Below are 21,090 nucleotides of genomic sequence, written 5' to 3' on the forward strand. Positions count from 1 at the left end.
GAAAGAGATGAAAAGACTGATGAAACTTTACAATGTTAGGCATTTATACCTTTGTAAACACTTGTTGACTCCACTCCCATTTGTTTTACTTCTGTCCAATGATAGGGGTTACCACTCTATCATTGCACATTCCTGCTGCGGGGGAAAAGGGGGGGTTGAATACCACATTGTACCTAGCATGGCGTATCCATCTTGTCTTTCAGTTCCCTTCCCCCATCTCACACTATCTCTGTTAATATCCTGCCTTTGGCATTTAGCTCCAACACTTATCTGTGACTTCCAGTCATGTTAGGCTGTGCCAAACTGCACGTAGCTGGTTTCGCCGACTGGAAATGAAAGAACTCGAAACTTACACAATACTGCATATTAAAACAAGAAACAAAACACATACACACTCAATTTAAACATAATGATTAAAAACAACTCAACTATAAAAGAAAAACACACACCTAATGTAAAACTTATAATTAATAACATAATTAATACCTCATGCAGAAAGCCATCACTACACTTCCCTTGATTTAAATTCAACACTTCTCACAATATATCCGAGCATCTTGTTGGCTTTTTTATAGCTTCCCCACATTGTCTAGATGAAGACATTTCTGAGTCAACATAAACTCCTAGGTCTTTTTCATAGATTCCTTCTTCAATTTCAGTATCTCCCATATGATATTTATAATGCACATTTTTATTGCCTGCATGCAGTACTTTACACTTTTCTCTATTAAATGTCATTTGCCATGTGTCTGCCCAGTTCTGAATGCTGTCTAGATCATTTTGAATGACCTTTGCTGCTGCAACAGTGTTTGCCACTCCTCCTATTTTTGTGTCGTCTGCAAATTATGTTTAAAACATGTTTAACTACAAGTAATCTGAAAAAGTATATTTAAAAAAAAATCAAGCGCAAATTCATGTAATAAACACATAAGAATCATAATTACAGAAAATGCCTTTGGAAAGTTATAACTAATATATAATTAGAACTATCAGCAACACGAATAAAGGAGAGAACCATGACTTATATCCATCATGTGCACATTTAAAAGTTTTTCATACAAACAGACAGACACCTTCATATATACCTGTGTTCTGGTAGCTTGACCAGGCCAACTTTCATCACAACTGAAGCAGATATTAGTATAAATGTAAGTGAGACAGACAGGTATCAAGAGACCAAAAGTGTGTTTTTACCCCAATTTTCTGGCAATATATATATACCCTGTGCTAAAGAATGTCCTTAGCAGGTTTCATCACAATAGGAAAAGTGTTTTCCTAAACATATACAAAAACTCTATAAGTGTGACAAATATTTCCATACAAAATGGCAGAAAATATGAAGTTAATTATATTATTCCTATCAGTAGTTATATTAATCTATCATCACATTGCGTAAAAGAACAATTTATTACCTGTGCAGCCTTTGAAAAGTTTTTCAGTTATATTGTTGTGTCTGTTTACTATGTACAAAAAACATTTTGTTTTCTATTTTACAAAGTAATTAATGATTATTTAACAGTTACAAAACAAACTGAAAACAAACAAAAAAAACATGCAAGACTAGAAGGAAGCCTAACTTTGTTTGTTTGCCACACACCTCCCCCATATTTTGGTCCTAAATCCCCAAATAAGGCATAAAAACAGAGGACTTTCTTTACTGAAGTTATACCAAATACCATGCTGTGGCAGGATGGCTGGGTGGATAGAGCCAGTAACTGCAGGTTTTAAGCGCTGGGGCGCATGTTTATTAAACAAAAAGAAAACAGAAACACAAAACAAATAGGCACAGGGCCAAACAAAAGGTTTATCCAAAAATACAAATCAAAGATAAAGTGTCAGGCTGAGCAATGCCTTCACTAAAAGGAAAGTTTTCAAAGACTATTTCCATTTTCCTATTTAGACAGTGAGAAACAGCCACTAAAGGAATAGACACACTTTGTAGGTACGTCCTTCTTGAAGTCTTACTGAAGTTCAGTGTATCAAGCTGTACTTTGCAGAATAATCCTTGTCAGTATTGCATGGCTATGGATAAGGACTATCTTAATGGAAATGTTTTAGTGATCTGTATTTCTAAGCATGCAGTATGCTGGATTGCAGCATTTTAACCGACATTCTGATTTTCTACTCCACTTTAAAGTGTTATTAATGACTTTGCAGTTGTTCAATTGGTCATTTACACATTGCTTCTTGTGTGAAGTTGCTTGGGTGAAGTAGAAACAATCACAGTAGAATGAAGGCACCAAACCCTATTGGACAAATACCAGAGAATCACAATCAACTAAAAAATATTTGTTATTACACCTTGACCTTGTAAATGCCATGCAAATAGAATGCTGGTGCTCCTGCTTTTCAGTACAGCTATGGATACAAGTTTAGCATTACCTTAGGATTGAGACAAAACTATATAAACATAATTTAGATCTTTTATTTAACATCATGTAATCACAGAAACTACAAAATGATATTGCAAAAGTCTACCAGATCCCACAATAGTAGTAGAGTATCTCATGTTAGATTTTGAATTCAAAATGTCACATTATTTCAATTGTTGTCAGTTTTTTGTTAACTATATGGAAAACTACAAAGTGGTTGTAATAAAATATGTTAACGTAACATTATTCAGCAGGTTCCATTGACTTTATGAAGCAAAGCTGGTTAATTATATTAGGGCAGCAGTGTGGTCATGGGTTCAATCCCAGGTGGGGGGCACTGCTGCTGTACCCTTGAGCAAGGTACTTTACCTAGATTGCTACAGTAAAAACCCAACTGTATAAATGGGTAATTGTATGTAAAAATAATGTGATATCTTGAAAGAATTGTAAGTCGCCCTGGATAAGGGTGTCTGCTCAGAAAAATAATAATAATAATAATAATAATAATAATAATAATAATAATAATAATAATAATAATAATAATAATAATATAGGGTGATGTTAAAGTTCTGGTCATAGCTGTACTAACATATTTTCAATATTGACTGCACCCCATCATGTGAGATCTATGAAATGATGGTAAGACATATTAGATAAGTGTTACAGGAATTGTTGTTAGCTCTATGTACTTTAGGGTCAAAAGAGAGCATACCAGTATTGACAGCGATTACTGACACAGCCAAGTTTTCCACAACATCACTGACAAAATGAAAGTTGTCATACTTTATTTCTATTCGTCATATACATCTCAAATATGCAGTTTTGATAGATACACATTATAGTAAACATATGTTGATTTTAAAACATTATTTATGATACTACACTTAAAGAAATCTTTGCTTGTGAGCCATGCTTTCAGTTAGTGTTTTACTTCCTTGGTCAAGTCATCCTCTTCCTTACTTTACACTGAGCTAGGTCGTTTCTTTGCAGTGCCCTTCAAGGCAGTAAGTGTAAGGAAGTACATTTTCTTTTTCCTTTTTTAAAACACAAACGGTATCAGAGCTTTTCTTGATTTTGGATAATCTTCAAATTTCTCCAGATAGTACCTGCAAAAGAAAAACCGAGAGACGCTGTTATTGCCAGACCCAGCAGAAAACTTTGTTGATTCCTACTGCATATGTTTCTCAAAACAATACAAAGAAAAATGTGAGTAACAAGTTTATTTGTGCAAACATTCCATTGCATGTTTCCACTGGTTTTAGGACTAAAGTGTTGCTAACATGTCTCAGCAACATCATAATGTTTTCATAGAATGAGAACAAGGCCATATTAATTTGTAATAAACATTTACAAAGAAAGACCAATGTAACAATTTACTTTAAGGGCCAATAATTACACAGCAGTAAAGTTATGAATCAGAACTGTAAACTGTGGCTAATATTATTTTAAACAGTGATGGTGAGTCTCCCTCCATTTTTTTAAGTGTTTGTTCAGCTAATTGATTGCCATTATCTCATCTGTTTTTTTAAGTTAGTTAGGATACCATAATAATATAATAAATCAGTATTATGAATAAACTCATGTAAAACCATTTGCAGGTCACAGCATTACCAGAAATGGAAACATTGGATTTGTAACAATTATTGCACAATGGGCACAGCTGTGGATTACCTTCTACAATTGTGATTTAAAATGCTAAACTGTTACAAGTACATTTCCCTTGAAGATCCTTTGTAAAGGCAGTTACCTGTGATGGTGGTAGGCTCGTGGTCCAATTGAGCACAGGGTGAAGAAGGCAAAAGAAAGTGCCGGCAAAGACCAAGTGGCCAGTGCATAGCCAAACCACTCTATGATCTCCCCAAGGAAATTGGCACCAGAGACATACTCAAACATTCCTCCTATAAAACCAAAGGGATTTTAGTTAATGCAGTACTGCTGACCCATTGTCCTTCTTAAAATGTTTAGAATTTCACTCCCTTAATTTGTGAAAAAAAAACACCCATGTGTATTAGTTATGTTTTCTGAAATACCTTAACTATCTCAATTTGAATTATTGGTGTTTTCAATATTAAACCATTGTTATTGGTTTTTTTTTGTTTGTTTGTTTTTTACATTAAAATATTGCTTGTCTAATTTATATATAAAATAAATATCGACCTCTATTTGAAGTGACACGTTCAAAGTTTGGTTGTAGTTATTCATACTGGAGTAGGGAAACACCAGGTCAGCAGGAAACACACAGGCACATTATTAGTTATTGGAGAGAGACCCTTGCTTTCTACTTTTAGGTTCTTTATTGAGTTGGTTTGCTTTCACATTTGAACGTCTTTATGGGCAGTAGATTAAACCAGCCATCTCCTGATTGACCCTCAACACTGGGATGTTAGCCCCGTATTTGTCTTTTTGAACAAATTCGTGGAACCAACATTTTTTTTTCTCATGTTTTCGTATTTAAAAAAAAAATCTAGATCAAGCCTAGTGTTGTCGGTATCCTGCAGCAATAATACAGCTATGCTAATTGCATGCTTTGCAAAAGGCTTTGTTATTTATTTATTTATTTATTTATGTATTGCAAAGGGCTGCATTTTCTATGTGTAGTGGCTTAAGGATTTTTTTTTATAACCTTGCTTATAACATATTATAATTTTATGAGTCAAATGGCAATCATTTGAAAAGTTGAATAAATGGTGTCTCTAAACCCCTGTTACAGTATACTTACATAGTAGAAAGTTGCGCGAGGTTACATCACAAACAGGATTTTCACTGCTGAAGTCTCAGAAGCATATGCCAGACATGTTTTCATGCAAAAAACTGTTTTTACTGTTTTTCCCCTTATTACTATTATTTTCAGATACTTTCTGCTGCATTATTGGGCTGTGCCCAAACCATACAGAACTAATAAATAAGAAAACATCATTTTGGTGAATATTCAATAAAAATAATGTTGAATCAGTTAGGAAAAATAAAATCCATGACATGAAGCTCTCATGGTAGCTGCTGTAGGGGTGTGCAGATTATAAAGTATAAAACAAGTATAAAAGAGTATCTGCAACAAAGCATTTGAAGTAATACTACATGTGTACAAAGCTTATTACTCACTCATTTTGGTTCACACATTAGGTCCTCAAAATGGTTAAAATCACTGTAAAAAAATATTATACACTGCCTGATCATTTTCTGAGAGTCAGAATCTGTCAAGTCTGGATTCTGAAATGCTGGTACAAGTTATGGCAAAAGAGTACCTCTGGGTATTTTGTAATTTATCTCGCCTGGTTTTCTCAAGTTCCGTAGTATATCGTCGCTATGGATATTGATAGCCATTCCAAGCAAAAACATAATCCCACCTAAAAAAAGAAAAAGAGGGTATTGAGAGTTTCTTTGAAATATCTTGAGCCTCAGACTGAAAAAGAAGAAATGTATTGAATTTTGATACCATACAATTAGTTAAATGTATTTTGAATGTTCATATTTAAGGTTTATGGATGTAATATTATTAAAACCCAAGGCCACCCCCTCCACCTTACCTAGGATTAACCTGATGTCAGTGAGCCAGGCGTCATCATACTCGGCACAGTAGACCATGTAGTATCCCTGAAAGAAGCCATTGATCGTGCAAAAGATCATTGCAAATATCACGATTTGAAGGGGAGAGGGCCGGCCTCTGGTCAACAGAGCATAGATGAAAGTCCTAAATGGAATAATAAGAGCAATTACAACACATTTTTATAAAGAATCCTTGTGGAAAAGTTATACAACGTCACGAGTGGCATAAAACTGATACAACACAAGATTCCAGTCAGTAACCTAGTTCAACCACATTTTTTAAAATTCTTTGTTGTATTATTATGTATTAATTATAAAGGGCTATTTGGATCTGCCACTGTTAAGATATTTAAAAACATCTCAAAATGTCACTTGATGGACTGGATTATATATATATATGCCTGGGAGCATCTGTATCATAAATTGCAACTGAAGTCAGGAAATTAACAAACTCTTTGCACAATGACACTGAATACATGCAGTGAGAAATAAACAAGAACAAATATGCAGGATTGCCACTAGTGCCTATCGAAGCAATGTGAACAATCATAAGAACATAAGAACATAAGAAAGTTTACAAACGAGAGGAGGCCATTCAGCCCATCTTGCTCGTTTGGTTGTTAGTAGCTTATTGATCCCAGAATCTCATCAAGCAGCTTCTTGAAGGATCCCAGGGTGTCAGCTTCAACAACATTACTGGGGAGTTGGTTCCAAACCCTCACAATTCTCTGTGTAAAAAAGTGCCTCCTATTTTCTGTTCTGAATGCCCCTTTATCTAATCTCCATTTGTGACCCCTGGTCCTTGTTTCTTTTTTCAGGTCAAAGAAGTCCCCTGGCTCGACATTGTCTATACCTTTTAGGATTTTGAATGTTTGAATCAGATCGCCACGTGGTCTTCTTTGTTCAAGACTGAATAGATTCAATTCTTTTAGCCTGTCTGCATACGACATTCCTTTTAAACCCGGGATAATTCTTGTTGCTCTTCTTTGCAGTCTTTCTAGAGCAGCAGTATCTTCACATCCTGTACTCATCCTGTACACTCGACCGCTGTTAGCGGACAAGTGAATAATGTTTATACAATGCATGAGGATGTCCAAAAGAATATTTATTTTTCATGTCAATGGCCAGCTTGTAACAGTAATGTCACAATAACAGCTTCACCATGCCTCCCACAGCAACGGCAATGTTTATTCCATAAAACAAACAACACAAATAAAGTACTTAATTAAATCTAGTTCATTAGTAATTAAATAGTTAATTACACCGTGTAACAATTTTTTTTGTTGTTGTTCCTGGGTAGTAAGTTATTTCCTAATTGCTTATGCCTCAAAAGTATAGAAAATGGCTATTATTCCCCACAAACTTTGCTTTTGTGACCAGGACAGTGATATTTTGAAATGTACTTATTTTCCAGAACATTCCAGATAGATTCAGTGCTGAGTAAACTTGGAGTAACTTCTAGAACTTTCCAGTAATATAAATAGTAGTATAAATACAGGGGCCTTAAGCCCACCAGTTCAGTTTAGTTCCAGCTGCCTAAGTGGATACATATCTGCATTTTTCTGAGATGGCATCAAGAGGCTGCAAGCATCCGGCAGACTCATTTTGCTATGTCTGCGGCCAATTTATCAAGACAAGAGCGAAAAAGTACTCTGTGGAAGCATCTGCTAAGATGTGTGAGGCCTACAAGGCATATTTCGGCATGCCTGTCGGGGATCAAGACAAACCCTGGGCACCTCATTTCACCTGCGAGCACTGCAAAAAAACTCTGGAAGGTAAGATGGACAATTGTTGCTCGGAATTTTATGTTATAAAATTTGTTAAAATTTTTTAAATTGTAAAAGTTTTTAATTTTAAAATGTTTTACAATTTTCAATGTTATTGAAAAAATATATCATATATGAAAAATGTTGCGAGAATCTCTTACACATTAGTCATGGGTGAAATAAATGTATTTTTGTAGGATGGTACAGAGGGGAAAAGAGAGCCATGAAGTTCGCTATCCCAAGAATTTGGCGGGAACCCACTGACCACTCAAGCAACTGCTACTTCTGCATGGTGGACCCTTCCAAACGTCGGACTGGCAAGAATGCACCTGCTATCACGTATCCGGACCTTCCTTCATCCATCGCCCCGGTGCCACACTGCCATGAGCTCCCCGTACCCACTCCTCCGGAGAGAGAGCAGCCGTCTTTAGAAGAGAGCAGCAAGTCAGAGAGCGAGGAAGACGTTGTAGATCCAGATGACAATTTCAGAGGTGGAGCTGAGGAGAGAAACCCATACTACCCCAACCAAAAAGACCTCAACAACTTGATTAGAGATCTTGGTCTCACCAAGTCCAATGCCGAGCTTTTGACGTCTAGGCTCAAGCAGTGGAACTTGTTGGATGAAAGTGTGCAAGTCGCAGATCAGAGGAAGCGTCACCAACCTTTTTCCAGCTTCTTCACCCGTCAAGATGGGCTCTGCTTCTGCCACAATGTGACCAGTCTGTCGAGGCAATCGGAATCGCCTGTAACCAGAATGAGTGGTGCCTCTTCATTGACAGCTCATCCAGGAGCCTCAAAGCCATGCTGCTCCATAATGGTAACAAGTACCCGTCTCTTCCCCTGGCTCACTAGGTGCACCTCAAAGAGGATTACAACAGCATCAAGACCTTGCTGGACGCCTTAAAGTATGATGAGTACGGCTGGGAGGTCATAGGAGACTTCAAAATGGTGGCATTCCTGATGGGTCTCTGTCACAAAGACGGCCGGAGTGGGTGGCGTCAGACCAGAAGCAGGAAGTAAACAGACAGAGACTTGGGGTTTTGGTAAAGCTGAGCGAATGTTTTCGCTCAGCATTTAATAACAGAACAGAAAATAAAAGGTTTGAAACACAAAAACACTGGACACGGCACTTGCGCCAAAATAAATAGACAAACAAAACGGACTAGACAGTGCACAACAGACAGACGAACAAACACGGTGAGTGAAAACACTTTAACTATTCGCTTTTACTATTATTATTATTATTATTTTACTTCACCTCCGTCTCCAATCCCGTTCTCCACTCACCGAACACCTAACCTCGAGTGAATGAAAATGTGTCTATATATACTGTTGTGCTGGGATTCAATTACTAATTAATTATTCACTTGAATCCCAGCACGTGAATTAATTCTGTGCAACCCCGTGCTTACATATTACATTTAACCAGCACGTGAAGTGATTTGTGCTCTCCTCGTGCCTAAATACAAATCTACACTTTTTAAATACACGTGAAACACAGACCCGTTTATATCCCGTGTACCAATCTATACACCAACATTTAACACACGCACGCAACACACAACACACAACACACAAATGCACACAGGGGCGGGCGCATTGCCACATATACCCCCCCTTGTGCGCAGCACACATGGCCTCAACGGCCACCTCCCCCCTTAAAAATCCAGCAGTCCAGGCCAAAGTCTCAGGCTGGGAAGGGAGGCTTCAGTGGGCCCATGGCTGGCCATGCTGTCAGCACCCCTGCCGGTAGTGGCACGGCTGACAGCATGCTGGTCCATTCCTGCAGCGAAACTGCTGCTGGGGAAAGTGGTCTCCTGACCTCTCCCCCTGTCTTTGTAGCCGGGAGCTCCCTTTGGTGGGGCTCCGACCACAGTACTTCCAGCAGCAAAGAAGCTGCAGTGGGAGCAGGTCTCCTGACCTCCCCCACGATCTCCGGCAGCGAAACTGCTGCAGTGGAAGCAGGTCTCCGGACCTCCCCCACGATCTCCGGCAGCGAAACTGCTGCTGGGGTTGGTGGTCTCCAGACCTCCTCCCCCTTCTTCGTGGCCGACAGCTCCCCTTTCTGGGGCTCCGGCCACCGTACTCTCTGTGGTGGAGGTACAGGAAGCAGAGACAGCTCCTGCTGTTCTGCTTCTGGCAGTGGCGGAGGCAGAGGCAGCTCCTGCTCCTCTGCTCCTTGCGGTGGTGGAGGCAGAGGCAGCTCCTGCTCCTCTGCTCCTGGCGGTGGTGGAGGCAGAGGCAGCTCCTGTTCCTCTGCTCCTGGCGGTGGTGGAGGCAGAGGCAGCTCCTGCTCCTCTGCTCCTGGCGGTGGTGGAGGCAGAGGCAGCTCCTGCTCCTCTGCTCCTGGAGGTGGCAGAGGCAGCTCCTGCTCCTCTGCTCCTGGCGGTGGCGAAGGCAGAGGCAGCTCCGGCTGCTCTGCTCCTGCCGGTGAAGGTGGCAGCGTGTAGTCTCCCCCTTTTTCAGGGGACTGGTGCTGCTCTGCCTCTCTTGCAGCGGACTGGTGCGGCTCTGCATCTCTTGCAGGGGACTGGTGCGGCTCTGCCTCTGAAGGGGAAACCAGCAGGCATTCTTCCTCTGCTGGTTGTGCTGGGGAAACCAGCAGGCATTCTTCCTCTGCTGGTTGTGCTGGGGAAACCAACAGGCATTCTTCCTCTGCTGGTTGTGCTGGGGAAACCAGCAGGCATTCTTCCTCTGCTGGTTGTGCTGGGGAAACCAGCAGGCATTCTTCCTCTGCTGGTTGTGATGGGGAAACCAGCAGGCATTCTTGCTCTGCTGGTGAAGGTGGGAACAGCTGCCTCTCAGGCTTCGGATTCCCGCGGTCCCCCCGTCTGGGCGCTGGACGCTCGCGGTCCCCCCGTCTGGGCGCTGGACGCTCGCGGTCCCCCCGTCTGGGCGCTGGACGCTCGCGGTCCCCCCGTCTGGGCGCTGGACGCTCGCGGTCCCCCCGTCTGGGCGCTAGTTCCTCCTCTTCATACTGGGTGGGGCATATGGCTAACGTGTGCCCATAAGCCCCACAGCCAGGGCATAACTCTGCCGCGAGGTTCTTTAAAAAAACCTCCCAGCCATCATCCCCGACCTCCTCCTTTTTGGGCTGTGGACGCACCGACTCCTCCCTTTTGGGCTGTGGACGCTCGGGCTCCTCCCGCTTGGGCTGTGGACGCTCAGGCTCCTCCCGCTTGGGCTGTGGACGCTCAGGCTCCTCCCGCTTGGGCTGTGGACGCTCAGGCTCCTCCCGCTTGGGCTGTGGACGCTCAGGCTCCTCCCGCTTGGGCTGTGGACGCTCAGGCTCCTCCCGCTTGGGCTGTGGACGCTCAGGCTCCTCCCGCTTGGGCTGTGGACGCTCAGGCTCCTCCCACTCAGGTACTGGAGAGGGCAGCGACTGCTCCTCTCCCTCTTGCTCACTGGAAGGCATCCCTCCCATGTCTGCAGCTAGGTACCCCAGCACCACCATGGTGAGGTCACGAACGGATGCCGGGTTGTGTTGTTGCTCCCAGTCCTCCCATCGTTTCCCATCTCGCATCTGCAGCGCGTGAATAACCCAGGGGAGGTCACTGGCGAAGTTCCCCTCGGGGTGCACCAGCCAGTCCCATATTTCCCGGGACGGTGGGGAACCCGGTGGCAGTGCGGGTAGAGGGGTGGCTACTGCCCCGTTGTGGCTGTCCTCCTCCCAGCCCGGCATGCAGGATGAGGGCTGCAGCTGTTGTTGTTGCTGCTGCTGCTTCTGCTGCTGCTTCCTGCAGCTCTTTCTTCCCATCCTCGCTTTACTATTTTTTTTTTTTTTTTTTTTTCACAAAACCCCCTCTCCTGGTCTGACGCTTGGAGGCGCGGCTATCCCACGATGACACCACGTGTCACAAAGACGGCCGGAGTGGGTGGCGTCAGACCAGAAGCAGGAAGTAAACAGACAGAGACTTGGGGTTTTGGTAAAGCTGAGTGAATGTTTTCGCTCAGCATTTAATAACAGAACAGAAAATAAAAGGTTTGAAACACAAAAACACTGGACACGGCACTTGCGCCAAAATAAATAGACAAACAAAACGGACTAGACAGTGCACAACAGACAGACGAACAAACACGGTGAGTGAAAACACTTTAACTATTCGCTTTTACTATTATTATTATTATTATTTTACTTCACCTCCGTCTCCAATCCCGTTCTCCACTCACCGAACACCTAACCTCGAGTGAATGAAAATGTGTCTATATATACTGTTGTGCTGGGATTCAATTACTAATTAATTATTCACTTGAATCCCAGCACGTGAATTAATTCTGTGCAACCCCGTGCTTACATATTACATTTAACCAGCACGTGAAGTGATTTGTGCTCTCCTCGTGCCTAAATACAAATCTACACTTTTTAAATACACGTGAAACACAGACCCGTTTATATCCCGTGTACCAATCTATACACCAACATTTAACACACGCACGCAACACACAACACACAACACACAAATGCACACAGGGGCGGGCGCATTGCCACAGTCTCCAAGGCGGTTTTACCAAGTTTCCCTGCTATCTTTGCCTTTGGGACAGCAGGGACACCAAGGCGCACTACCACAGGTGGGACTGGCCACAGCGGACCGAGTTCTCTGTGGGGAGGAACAACATCAAGTGGGAGCCACTGGTGGACCCCCGGAAGGTGCTGATGCCACCACTGCACATCAAATTGGGCCTTATGAAACAATTTGTCAGAGCTCTAGATAAGGAGTCGGCAGCCTTCAAGTACCTTCAAGACTTCTTCCCTAAGCTGTCTGAGGCAAAGGTCAAAGCCGGTGTCTTCGTCGGACCACAGATAAAGAAGATCCTGGAGTGCAATGAATTCCCCAAGAAGCTCACTAGTAAGGAGAAAGCAGCTTGGAACAGCTTTGTCGCAGTGGTTCGGGGCTTCCTGGGCAATCACAAGGCCGAAAACTATGTGGAGCTGGTTGAGACTCTGGTGAAGAACTACGGCACAATGGGCTGTTGGATGTCCCTTAAACTCCATATCCTTGATGCTCATCTTGATAAATTCAAGGAGAACATGGGAGCGTACTCGGAGGAGAAAGGCGAGCGCTTCCACCAGGATATACTAGACTTTGAACGCTGCTACCAAGGACAGTATAACGAGAACATGATGGGAGACTACATTTGGGGGCTGATTCATGAAAGTGATTTACAGTATAATCGTAAATCTCGAAAAACTACTCACTTCTAAATCTTTTGTAGTCATTTTTGTATTACTTTACTATAAATACATGTTAATTTGGATTCATATGTTGTTTTTTTCTGACTTTATGTGAACGAAAAGACACAAATTCACCCGTTTTCTCATTGGAAATAGGTTAATGTCAAAATATCACTGTCCTGGTCACAAAAGCAAAGTTTGTGGGAAATAATAGCCATTTTCTATACTTTTGAGGCATAAGCAATTAGGAAATAAAACTTACTACCCAGGAACAAAAAATGTGTTACATAGTGTTATATACAGAAAACACAATAGTTCTTTGTGAGTAAAGATATGTCTTTCCTTGCACATTGTACATCTTATCTTCATTTTTGAAGTGTCATGCAGCTGTGTCTCACCATGCCATACATATCCACTCCCCAACCATTTTCAAAGAACCATCATTAGCTTCTTGGGGAATTCAAAGATTTCAGCATTTCTGACAAACAGTACCACAGATCGGAAATGCTGATCCCTCTATTTTACAACATGCCAAGCAATACCACAGTTCACAAATTGGGAGAAAAACAGGTGCGAGTAATCTCCATATGCGTATGTTATGTTCTGTTAGTTGGTATTGTGCATAACATTCTGACTGTTGTGTTTGCAATGCGATCAATACTGCTGTGGTTGCTGAGTTACATATTGCCTGATGTTGTGGAGTGTTATGTCGTGCTTGTTGTTACCATAAGTGAGTGCATGTACTACAGAGATGCCATCTTAAGTACTATAGTATGCAGCACAATAAACGAGAAACGTGGTTAATCTACAACAGCACTGTTTCATGTCAGTTTTACACGATACAACAGCGTGATTGAGGTTGTATCTTTGTAAATGCATATTTGTTTGATGTTTTATTTTTTCCTCAAATTGAGGGTGGTACATTTGGGCTGCGTCTTAAATTCCAGGGCGTCTTAAATTCAAAGGAATACGGTAAACTGATTTAATTAAATCGTAATTAGGAGGAAACTATTATTTGTAAAACACGTTATAACATTTTTGCAATGAGTCATTTAAGATTTTAAATCCAGGAAAAAGCAATTTAACCAAACTCGATTTTTGTGTTTGGTTTGAAATAAAAATAAGGAGCTGCCTTTTTTTTGTTTACATTATTAATGAAACAAAATCATAGGCTCATTGAAGTTAAGGGAGAAAAAAAAACAAAAGTGCTCTTGATTCACAATCAACGCTTTTGCAAGAGTTGAATTAAGAAACGGCGGCAGCTCAATATAACTTTCACATCACGTGACCAAAAATAAAAAAACTATATACTGTATATTTAAGTCTTAAATGTAAGTGCTGGGTTCCAGAGTGGCGCATCCAATAAAGGCGCTCCACGTGGAGTGCAGGATGCGCTCTATAGTATGGAGGTCGTGAGTTCGAGTCCAAGCTATTCCACAGCCGACAGTGGACGGGAGCTCCCAGGAGGCTGTGCACAATTGGCCGAGCGTCGCCCGGGGGTAGGGAGGGTTAGGTCGGTCAGGGTGTCCTCGGCTCACCGCACACCAGGAACCCCTGTAGTCTGGCCGGGCGTCTGTGGGCCTGCCTGTAAGCTGCCCAAGAGCTGCGTTGTCCTCCGACGCTGTAGCTCTTGGGAGGCTGCATGGTGAGTCCGCAGTGTGAAAAAAAGCGGTCGGTTGACGGCACACACTTCGGAGGACAGTGTGTGTTCGTCTTCGCCCTCCCGAGTCAGCGCAGGGGTGGTAGCGGTGAGCTGAGCTTAAAAAATAATTGGCCATTCTAAATTGAGAGAAAATCCTAAAAATAATAGGCAACGACTAAAAAAAGAAAATAAAAAAGAAGAAAAAAATAATGTAAGCGCTACTTTTTGGCCATGATACCACATTTTTCTTATATTATGATTCTTAAAATATGTACGTCTAGTAATATGGACAAATTCTCTCTCTATTAGTGATGCGTGGACCAAGTAGAAGCGCATGGGAACCCAGGAGCAAGCTGATGTTCTCTAACCCCTATATTCTCATCATTCAGTCTACAACAACATCCAGTGTACCACAAACTTACCAACACAACCTGGAATGGTTGTCAATGCGAAACACATTCAGCAGTTTACAGAAGTCATGACATTTTGGAGAAATGAGTACAGAGTTCTCATCATACTGCATGGACTATTAAACTGAGTATTATAAAGTACAAATACAGAATCTTACTCGTGGTTTCAAACAGCACCAGGTAAACGGTTCCACATGACATAGAACCGTTTTTGCTAAATTTTGTTTTCCTGAGAGTATAACACATAGCTGAAATTTGCTTCTAGTGTTTAATCAATAAAAACAATATCTGGTCAATAACATGATATTCTCTGTCGTCACTGAATTTGTAGGTAAATGTAGTGTTCTGATCCAGTACAGTATTAAAGTACTAATCAGTGGCTCTTTGCAGGTGTTTCTATCAAGGCTGAAAAGTGTAGTTTGTATAGACAGTAAAAATCAACGAACATCCACATTTTTTGTAAAAATCTATTTCATCTTTGGGTTTTCTGTGACAAAGTTGTGTCTTTTTACGAACTGTGCCTAAACATATCTTTCATTGAAAGAGCGAAATAAAAATATTAAGTATACAAAAGTAGATCACAGACCCTGATTATCACTAATCCTGGACTACTAAATAATCCCAGCTGGGGGACACTGCTGCTGTACCCTTGAGCAAGGTACTTTACCTAGATTGATCCAGTAAAAACCCAACTGTATAAAAGGGTAATTGTATGTAAAAATAATGTGATATCTTGTAACAATTGTAAGTCGCCCTGGATAAGGGCGTCTGCTAAGAAATAAATAATGATAATAATAATATTTATTATTATTTATTTATTAGCAGACACCCTTATCCAGGGCGACTTACAAAAACAAAAATACATTTCAAGAAACACAGTACAAGTATTAATACAATTAAGAGCAAGATAAAATACAATGACTTCAGTTCTAGTAAGTACAAGTTTATGACAAAATACGATTCAATATCGGAGCAGATAAAGTTACATCAGGATACGATTAAATGCAAAATACTGCAGATTGAATAACACAAATGTTACTACTATCAGAGAAAGTCATTTAAAGCAAGTGTTTTACTGTATTTGAATTTCCATACCTTTGAAAATAGTGTCCACAGAACATCACAAGAAGCAGGATTCTGCTTTTGGTTGTCCTTCTATCTGTGGTGTACCATAGTAAAACAGGCACGAGGAAAGAAGGTAGTTCTTGTAAAAACCAAGCAAGTTTAGCAGGTACTGACACTTGTTTTCCAAGAGACTTTACATATCTCCCGTAAGGGGTTTTGTCCAGGTTTTGTTTGTATAAATATCCGATGCCTCCTAAAGTTAAAAAGCAGTTAAACACAAAATACAAGTTCTCACAGCATGCCATATCAATTGCGTGGACTGTGGTAGCAGAGTCGTCGCAACCCACTTCCAACCCCATCTGTGTGAAGTGAGCAACAGTTGCTGGCAACATTATGCAACTTCAAGTAAGTCAGTCAGAGAGGGTCGAAAGCGTATTTCAAAATAAAAGTCCCAAATAATCTGCTAAAAGAATGCCTTACTGTATTTATCTTTATTTTTATTTATATTGCTTATTGTATTTCTATTTGTTTATGTTGCTTATTTTATTATATTTGTTTATATTTCTATTCTATTATATATTTTGTATGTAAAAATCTATCTGTCATGTGTATATTTCATACATTCCTGTAACTTTTTTCAGGAATGGCTGAAATACGGGACAGACTAAAACGAATGACAAAACGGAATGCCCATTGACTACAATGGGGGAGTGGAATGCCCATTGACTACAATGGCGAAAACAGAAGGACGGTCAATATCTCCAAATCCCAGACAGGAATCCTAAAATCCCGAATACACTTTCTTTAAAATGAACTAGTACATAAAATAAAAGTGGAATGACAGGGAATGACAGCTGCTTTCTATGGAATGACAGGCCTGGAATACCGAAAACACACTAAAAACATAGCACAAATAGGAATGACAGTCTGTATCTCGAAATCTCTAACAGGAATCTTAAAATCCCGAATACCGTTTCTTCAAAATAAAGTAATACACAAAAAAAAGCACTGAGGGTGTTTTTCACTTAATCAGCTGAACAATAAAGGGCTGGTACCCCCTAGGTGTAAACAGTTATATCTCAGAAACTATTCGGAGTTGAATGCTGATATTTCAATTTTCCATCACTTCAATCACTTTTACTAACTTTGTGTCAATTTTCACAAAACAGAAATATTTTGATTTACAAGCAGGTCTCACAAGTGAAATACTTTGGAAGTTTTTTGGTGTTTGTTGAAAGGCAGTTGAAAAGTTGCCAGAATACGAGCTCTCTGCACAGGTAGACAATCTGCTGTTGTCATGGTTTGTAAGTGTAGATAAGTGGTGTATTAGTGGTTTTTCTGTTAGAGGCATGCACATATCTTTTGCTACAAGGGTTTTGTGCAGTTTTGAATAGGAACGTGGAGCTATCCTATCCTGCCTTCTGCACTTGCAGTGTTTGTGATCTGAAATAATCACTGCAACCCATTTACGTACAGATGTACTCTGAATATATCCATACGTTTTACCTGTGATTATTGTAAATGCATTTAAAATTGTGTACAACCCACAGTCATCTGAATTGTTTTGCTGCACAGCATCAGAACACAGGATCACATTCCACTCATCTTTATTGAAAGTTGCATCGGCTATCTGGTAGCAGGCAGCAACAATACGCAACAACACTTCACCACGTGCTTTGGATCTTGATTTGTTTTTCATAGAATGAAGAATGACTAGTTCATGTGTAGAAAAGATTACCACACCAAAACACCTGTGAAATCCAGTCCCCCAGACATCAGTGTTGAATGGAATTAACAAAATGTCTTTGTTGAGAGCTACAGTGCTTTCCAGAAAAGGATAGAAAACGTCAGGTGTATCAGCTTTCACACACTGATATATGTATGTTGGGCATGCTAAAACGTTGCTGTTTTGCTTTGTATTGCAAACAAGAGCAGAAATTACATCTTCAATCACTGAAGAATTGAGACAATTTCCAGGCTGTAATGCTTGCATGTCATTAGTTTGCCGAATTCCCTGATATTTAATTTCGATTTCAGGCATGTCCCATGGAAAGCTATTCACTTTGTTGCTTGGCTTTGGTGTGGAATGTTTAACTGGATTTTCATCTTCATCACTGAAGTCAAAGTGCCCAGTTTCTTCTCCAAATAAGCTTGTATGTGATGCACATTCAGCTATTTCACTGAAATTTAGTGTTTCACATTGTACTTGCTTAATTTCCTGTGTGGGAGTTAGGCAGGCAGAATGTAGTGCATTTCCTATGCTGTGCTTTGACTCAGTTCTATTCTGCTTGGGTTTAGGATTATGCATTGTGTCTTCACATTGTTTTCTCTTCATTGCACCCTTTGAAGAGTCTGGCGCTGGTTCCACATCATAATCATAGTCATCTTTCCTGGGCTTTTTTTTCCCAGACTGGTTTGCTCTTCCACGTTTTCTTTTGCACAGCACTGAGAGTGAATATGTGCGCTTATCTTCAGCTTCTTTGTAACCAATTGCCATCTGAGCAGCAAAAATGTGGTAGCATTTACCAGTACTTGGACAAGAGCAAGTAGAAGGCTCAGGTAGGAGCTTTACTGCATGAAAATGTGTTCCATCTATGCTTTTTACTACAAAAGTGCTACTTTGTGCACAGAGTGAAACATTTCCAGAATCTACACAGTATCTGGCCATAGATGTTTGTGACATCCGGTACTGTTGTCTTTTCTCCACACATGCCACTTGTGTTGCAGTACTACCTTTAATCTGTTCAATGATTGTTTCCAGAGGATAAAACACTGGAAGTGACATGTGAATAGGACTCTCGGCCAGGTGTTGAAAATTCTTCTTGAGTTCGTAGTTTCCAAGCCCAATGTGTGCATGTCTGAACTCATGGATGTAATGCATCTGCATGTAGAACATTGCCAGTACCATGCTGTCGACAGACATGGTTTTCCAATCAGTTTGCTGCTTTATCACTTTATGTATGCTTTCACTGATATTGTTTGTCGCAGTCATGTTATTCTGGAAGACAGCAAACCTCTGTAACAAATTTTGCAGCATGCTGTGCAATAGGATCCTTGATTTGTTGGTCAAAATACTCTTGAAATGGAATGCTCCATTCCAGACAAAAATGGTCATACAGCTCTTGAAAAGAATCCAATGAAGAGCTATTGATGAGTTGTTTTACATGGTCTTTTAAACCTCCATGCTGTTTGATCCAATTGTCTACATCTGAAATGATGTGATTAGAACAGAAGATGTGTGGGAGGTTTGGGTAACCTTGCTGAATGGAATCCACAATTCCTCTTTCTCTGTCACTCACAAAAGGAATGGCATGTATTTTGTCACCATTCAGCAGGTTCAAAATATACCTCAGAAAGTTTTGATGATAGGTTTTAAACTTCCTTTTATGTAACAGGAAGACAACTGGAAACACTGGATCCCCAATCAAAGATACATTGCGAATTACATTTTATGATTAAATGTTGTATCACATGACGTCAGCTGAGGAAGAGCCAGATGTCAATGAGGACCTGAGCATCGTTTATGAGAGTAGGGTGCCCAAATGAAACCAAAAGATCTGGGTAGAGTGTTATGTTCCACACATAATCTTTCAGATGCACTGCAAGTTCAAACAAGCTGAATATTTCGTCATTGGAAATTCGCTGTTTTTTTGTTTCTTGGTAAATAACATTTTTTCACTTGCTTCAAGTTACGTGGGCGATCCACAGCTATGTGCTTGTCAGAGCCTGTGTTGGACTGTGTACTGAGAACTTTTTGATATATTTTAAGAGGCTCCCCCTGTGACTTTGCTGCCTCCTTAATATGCGTCAGAGTAGACTTCATGGTAGAGATGAATGGTTTTTCAGAATGTTTTTGTAAACCATGTGGTGATGGTTTGTACAAAGCTTCATTTCCCAAGTAATGTATGACATACATTTGTCTGTTTTGTGACTCTCGTAAACAGTAAATATGACAGCGAAAACCAAAAATTGAATCTTTTTCTTTTCCTTTGCTGTCTTTTAAATAATAGTACCGTTTCAACACAGCTGGAGCATTCCATCATGTAGGATGATAGTTTGATCCTTTGGATACCCATCTATACTGGTCAAAACGGATATCAAATGCAAGGCCACAGGTCAAAGGGACATTTAAAAAAAAAAATAATGACCATCATTTCTGAACTCAGCATATCAGAAAACCTCCAGGGGAATCTGAATATAATTTTTTAAAAATAGTTGACACTTGATATTGATGAAGTGCAGTTTATTCATCACCAGTTCAAAGAAAATAAAATTAGCTGGACAAAAACTGTTGCAAGAGGATATAGAATTTAAAATAAATATTTTGTATTATTTAAATCAACTCTACAGCTCAGAGACTTACTCAGCTCTAGTGTTCATTCTTTGGAATGGTGGTGTAGCTGATGTGTTATTTGGTCCAGATTTAACGTGAACAGTATGTATCTGTGGTCTACACAGCAAGTTTCTCCACAATAGCCTGCCAAATAAACATTTTCTGATCTTTTTTTTTTTTTTAAAGTCTTTATTTTGTAGAACTTTTATTATTATTATTTTCCTCAATATTAGCTCCCCCCCTTGATTAAATAATTTTGTCAAAACTTAAATTCTTATGTACACCTGATTGAGTTGCAGCATTTCATACCCTATGTCCTGTGTTAATGCATGATCATTTATTAATTTTCACATCACTGTGATATTTGCAGTTTCTCCAGTTTTTTAAGATTTCATTGACTTGCTATTTTACTTCAAACATTCAAAATGGCCATTCCTGCTAACTTTCAATCTAAATGGAAGACTGACTGGAGCAAATGTTGCCTTTGTCAACTGGACAAAACAGAAGAGCTGAAGTCACCACCAAGTTCCTACAGTGCAGAACAAAATGGTTATAGAAACATTGCAATAAATGTTCCTTTGTTTCACCTTTGTTTCATGCTGTCAATGCTTTACCCATCATCCTGGATCCAGCCAGATTAGATGAAGGTGCTGGTATAGAAGACACATTAATAAGGAACAAAGCAAAATATCATCAAACCTGTAGACTGATGTTCAACAACATCAAGTTACAGCGAGCTCAAAAAGAGCATCTATTGTTGAAAAAGACACAGTTCCTAGCCGCAGC

General features: G+C 40.3%; 1 protein-coding gene across 1 annotated transcript; it reads right to left on the reverse strand.

The window, feature by feature from the left end:
* Positions 1 to 1,716: 1,716 nt before the first annotated feature.
* LOC131733947 (3-oxo-5-alpha-steroid 4-dehydrogenase 2-like) lies at positions 1,717 to 16,378 on the reverse strand. Its single transcript, XM_059021273.1, has 5 exons — positions 16,002 to 16,378; positions 5,897 to 6,060; positions 5,615 to 5,716; positions 4,120 to 4,270; positions 1,717 to 3,478 (listed from the first exon to the last, which is right to left on the reverse strand). Exons 1-5 carry the CDS (start codon positions 16,361 to 16,363, stop codon positions 3,412 to 3,414), a joined length of 846 nt encoding a protein of 281 aa, XP_058877256.1. The 5' UTR covers positions 16,364 to 16,378; the 3' UTR covers positions 1,717 to 3,411.
* Positions 16,379 to 21,090: the final 4,712 nt, after the last annotated feature.

The sequence above is a fragment of the Acipenser ruthenus genome, unplaced genomic scaffold (genome assembly GCF_902713425.1).
Source record: "Acipenser ruthenus unplaced genomic scaffold, fAciRut3.2 maternal haplotype, whole genome shotgun sequence".
Lineage (NCBI taxonomy): Eukaryota > Metazoa > Chordata > Actinopteri > Acipenseriformes > Acipenseridae > Acipenser > Acipenser ruthenus.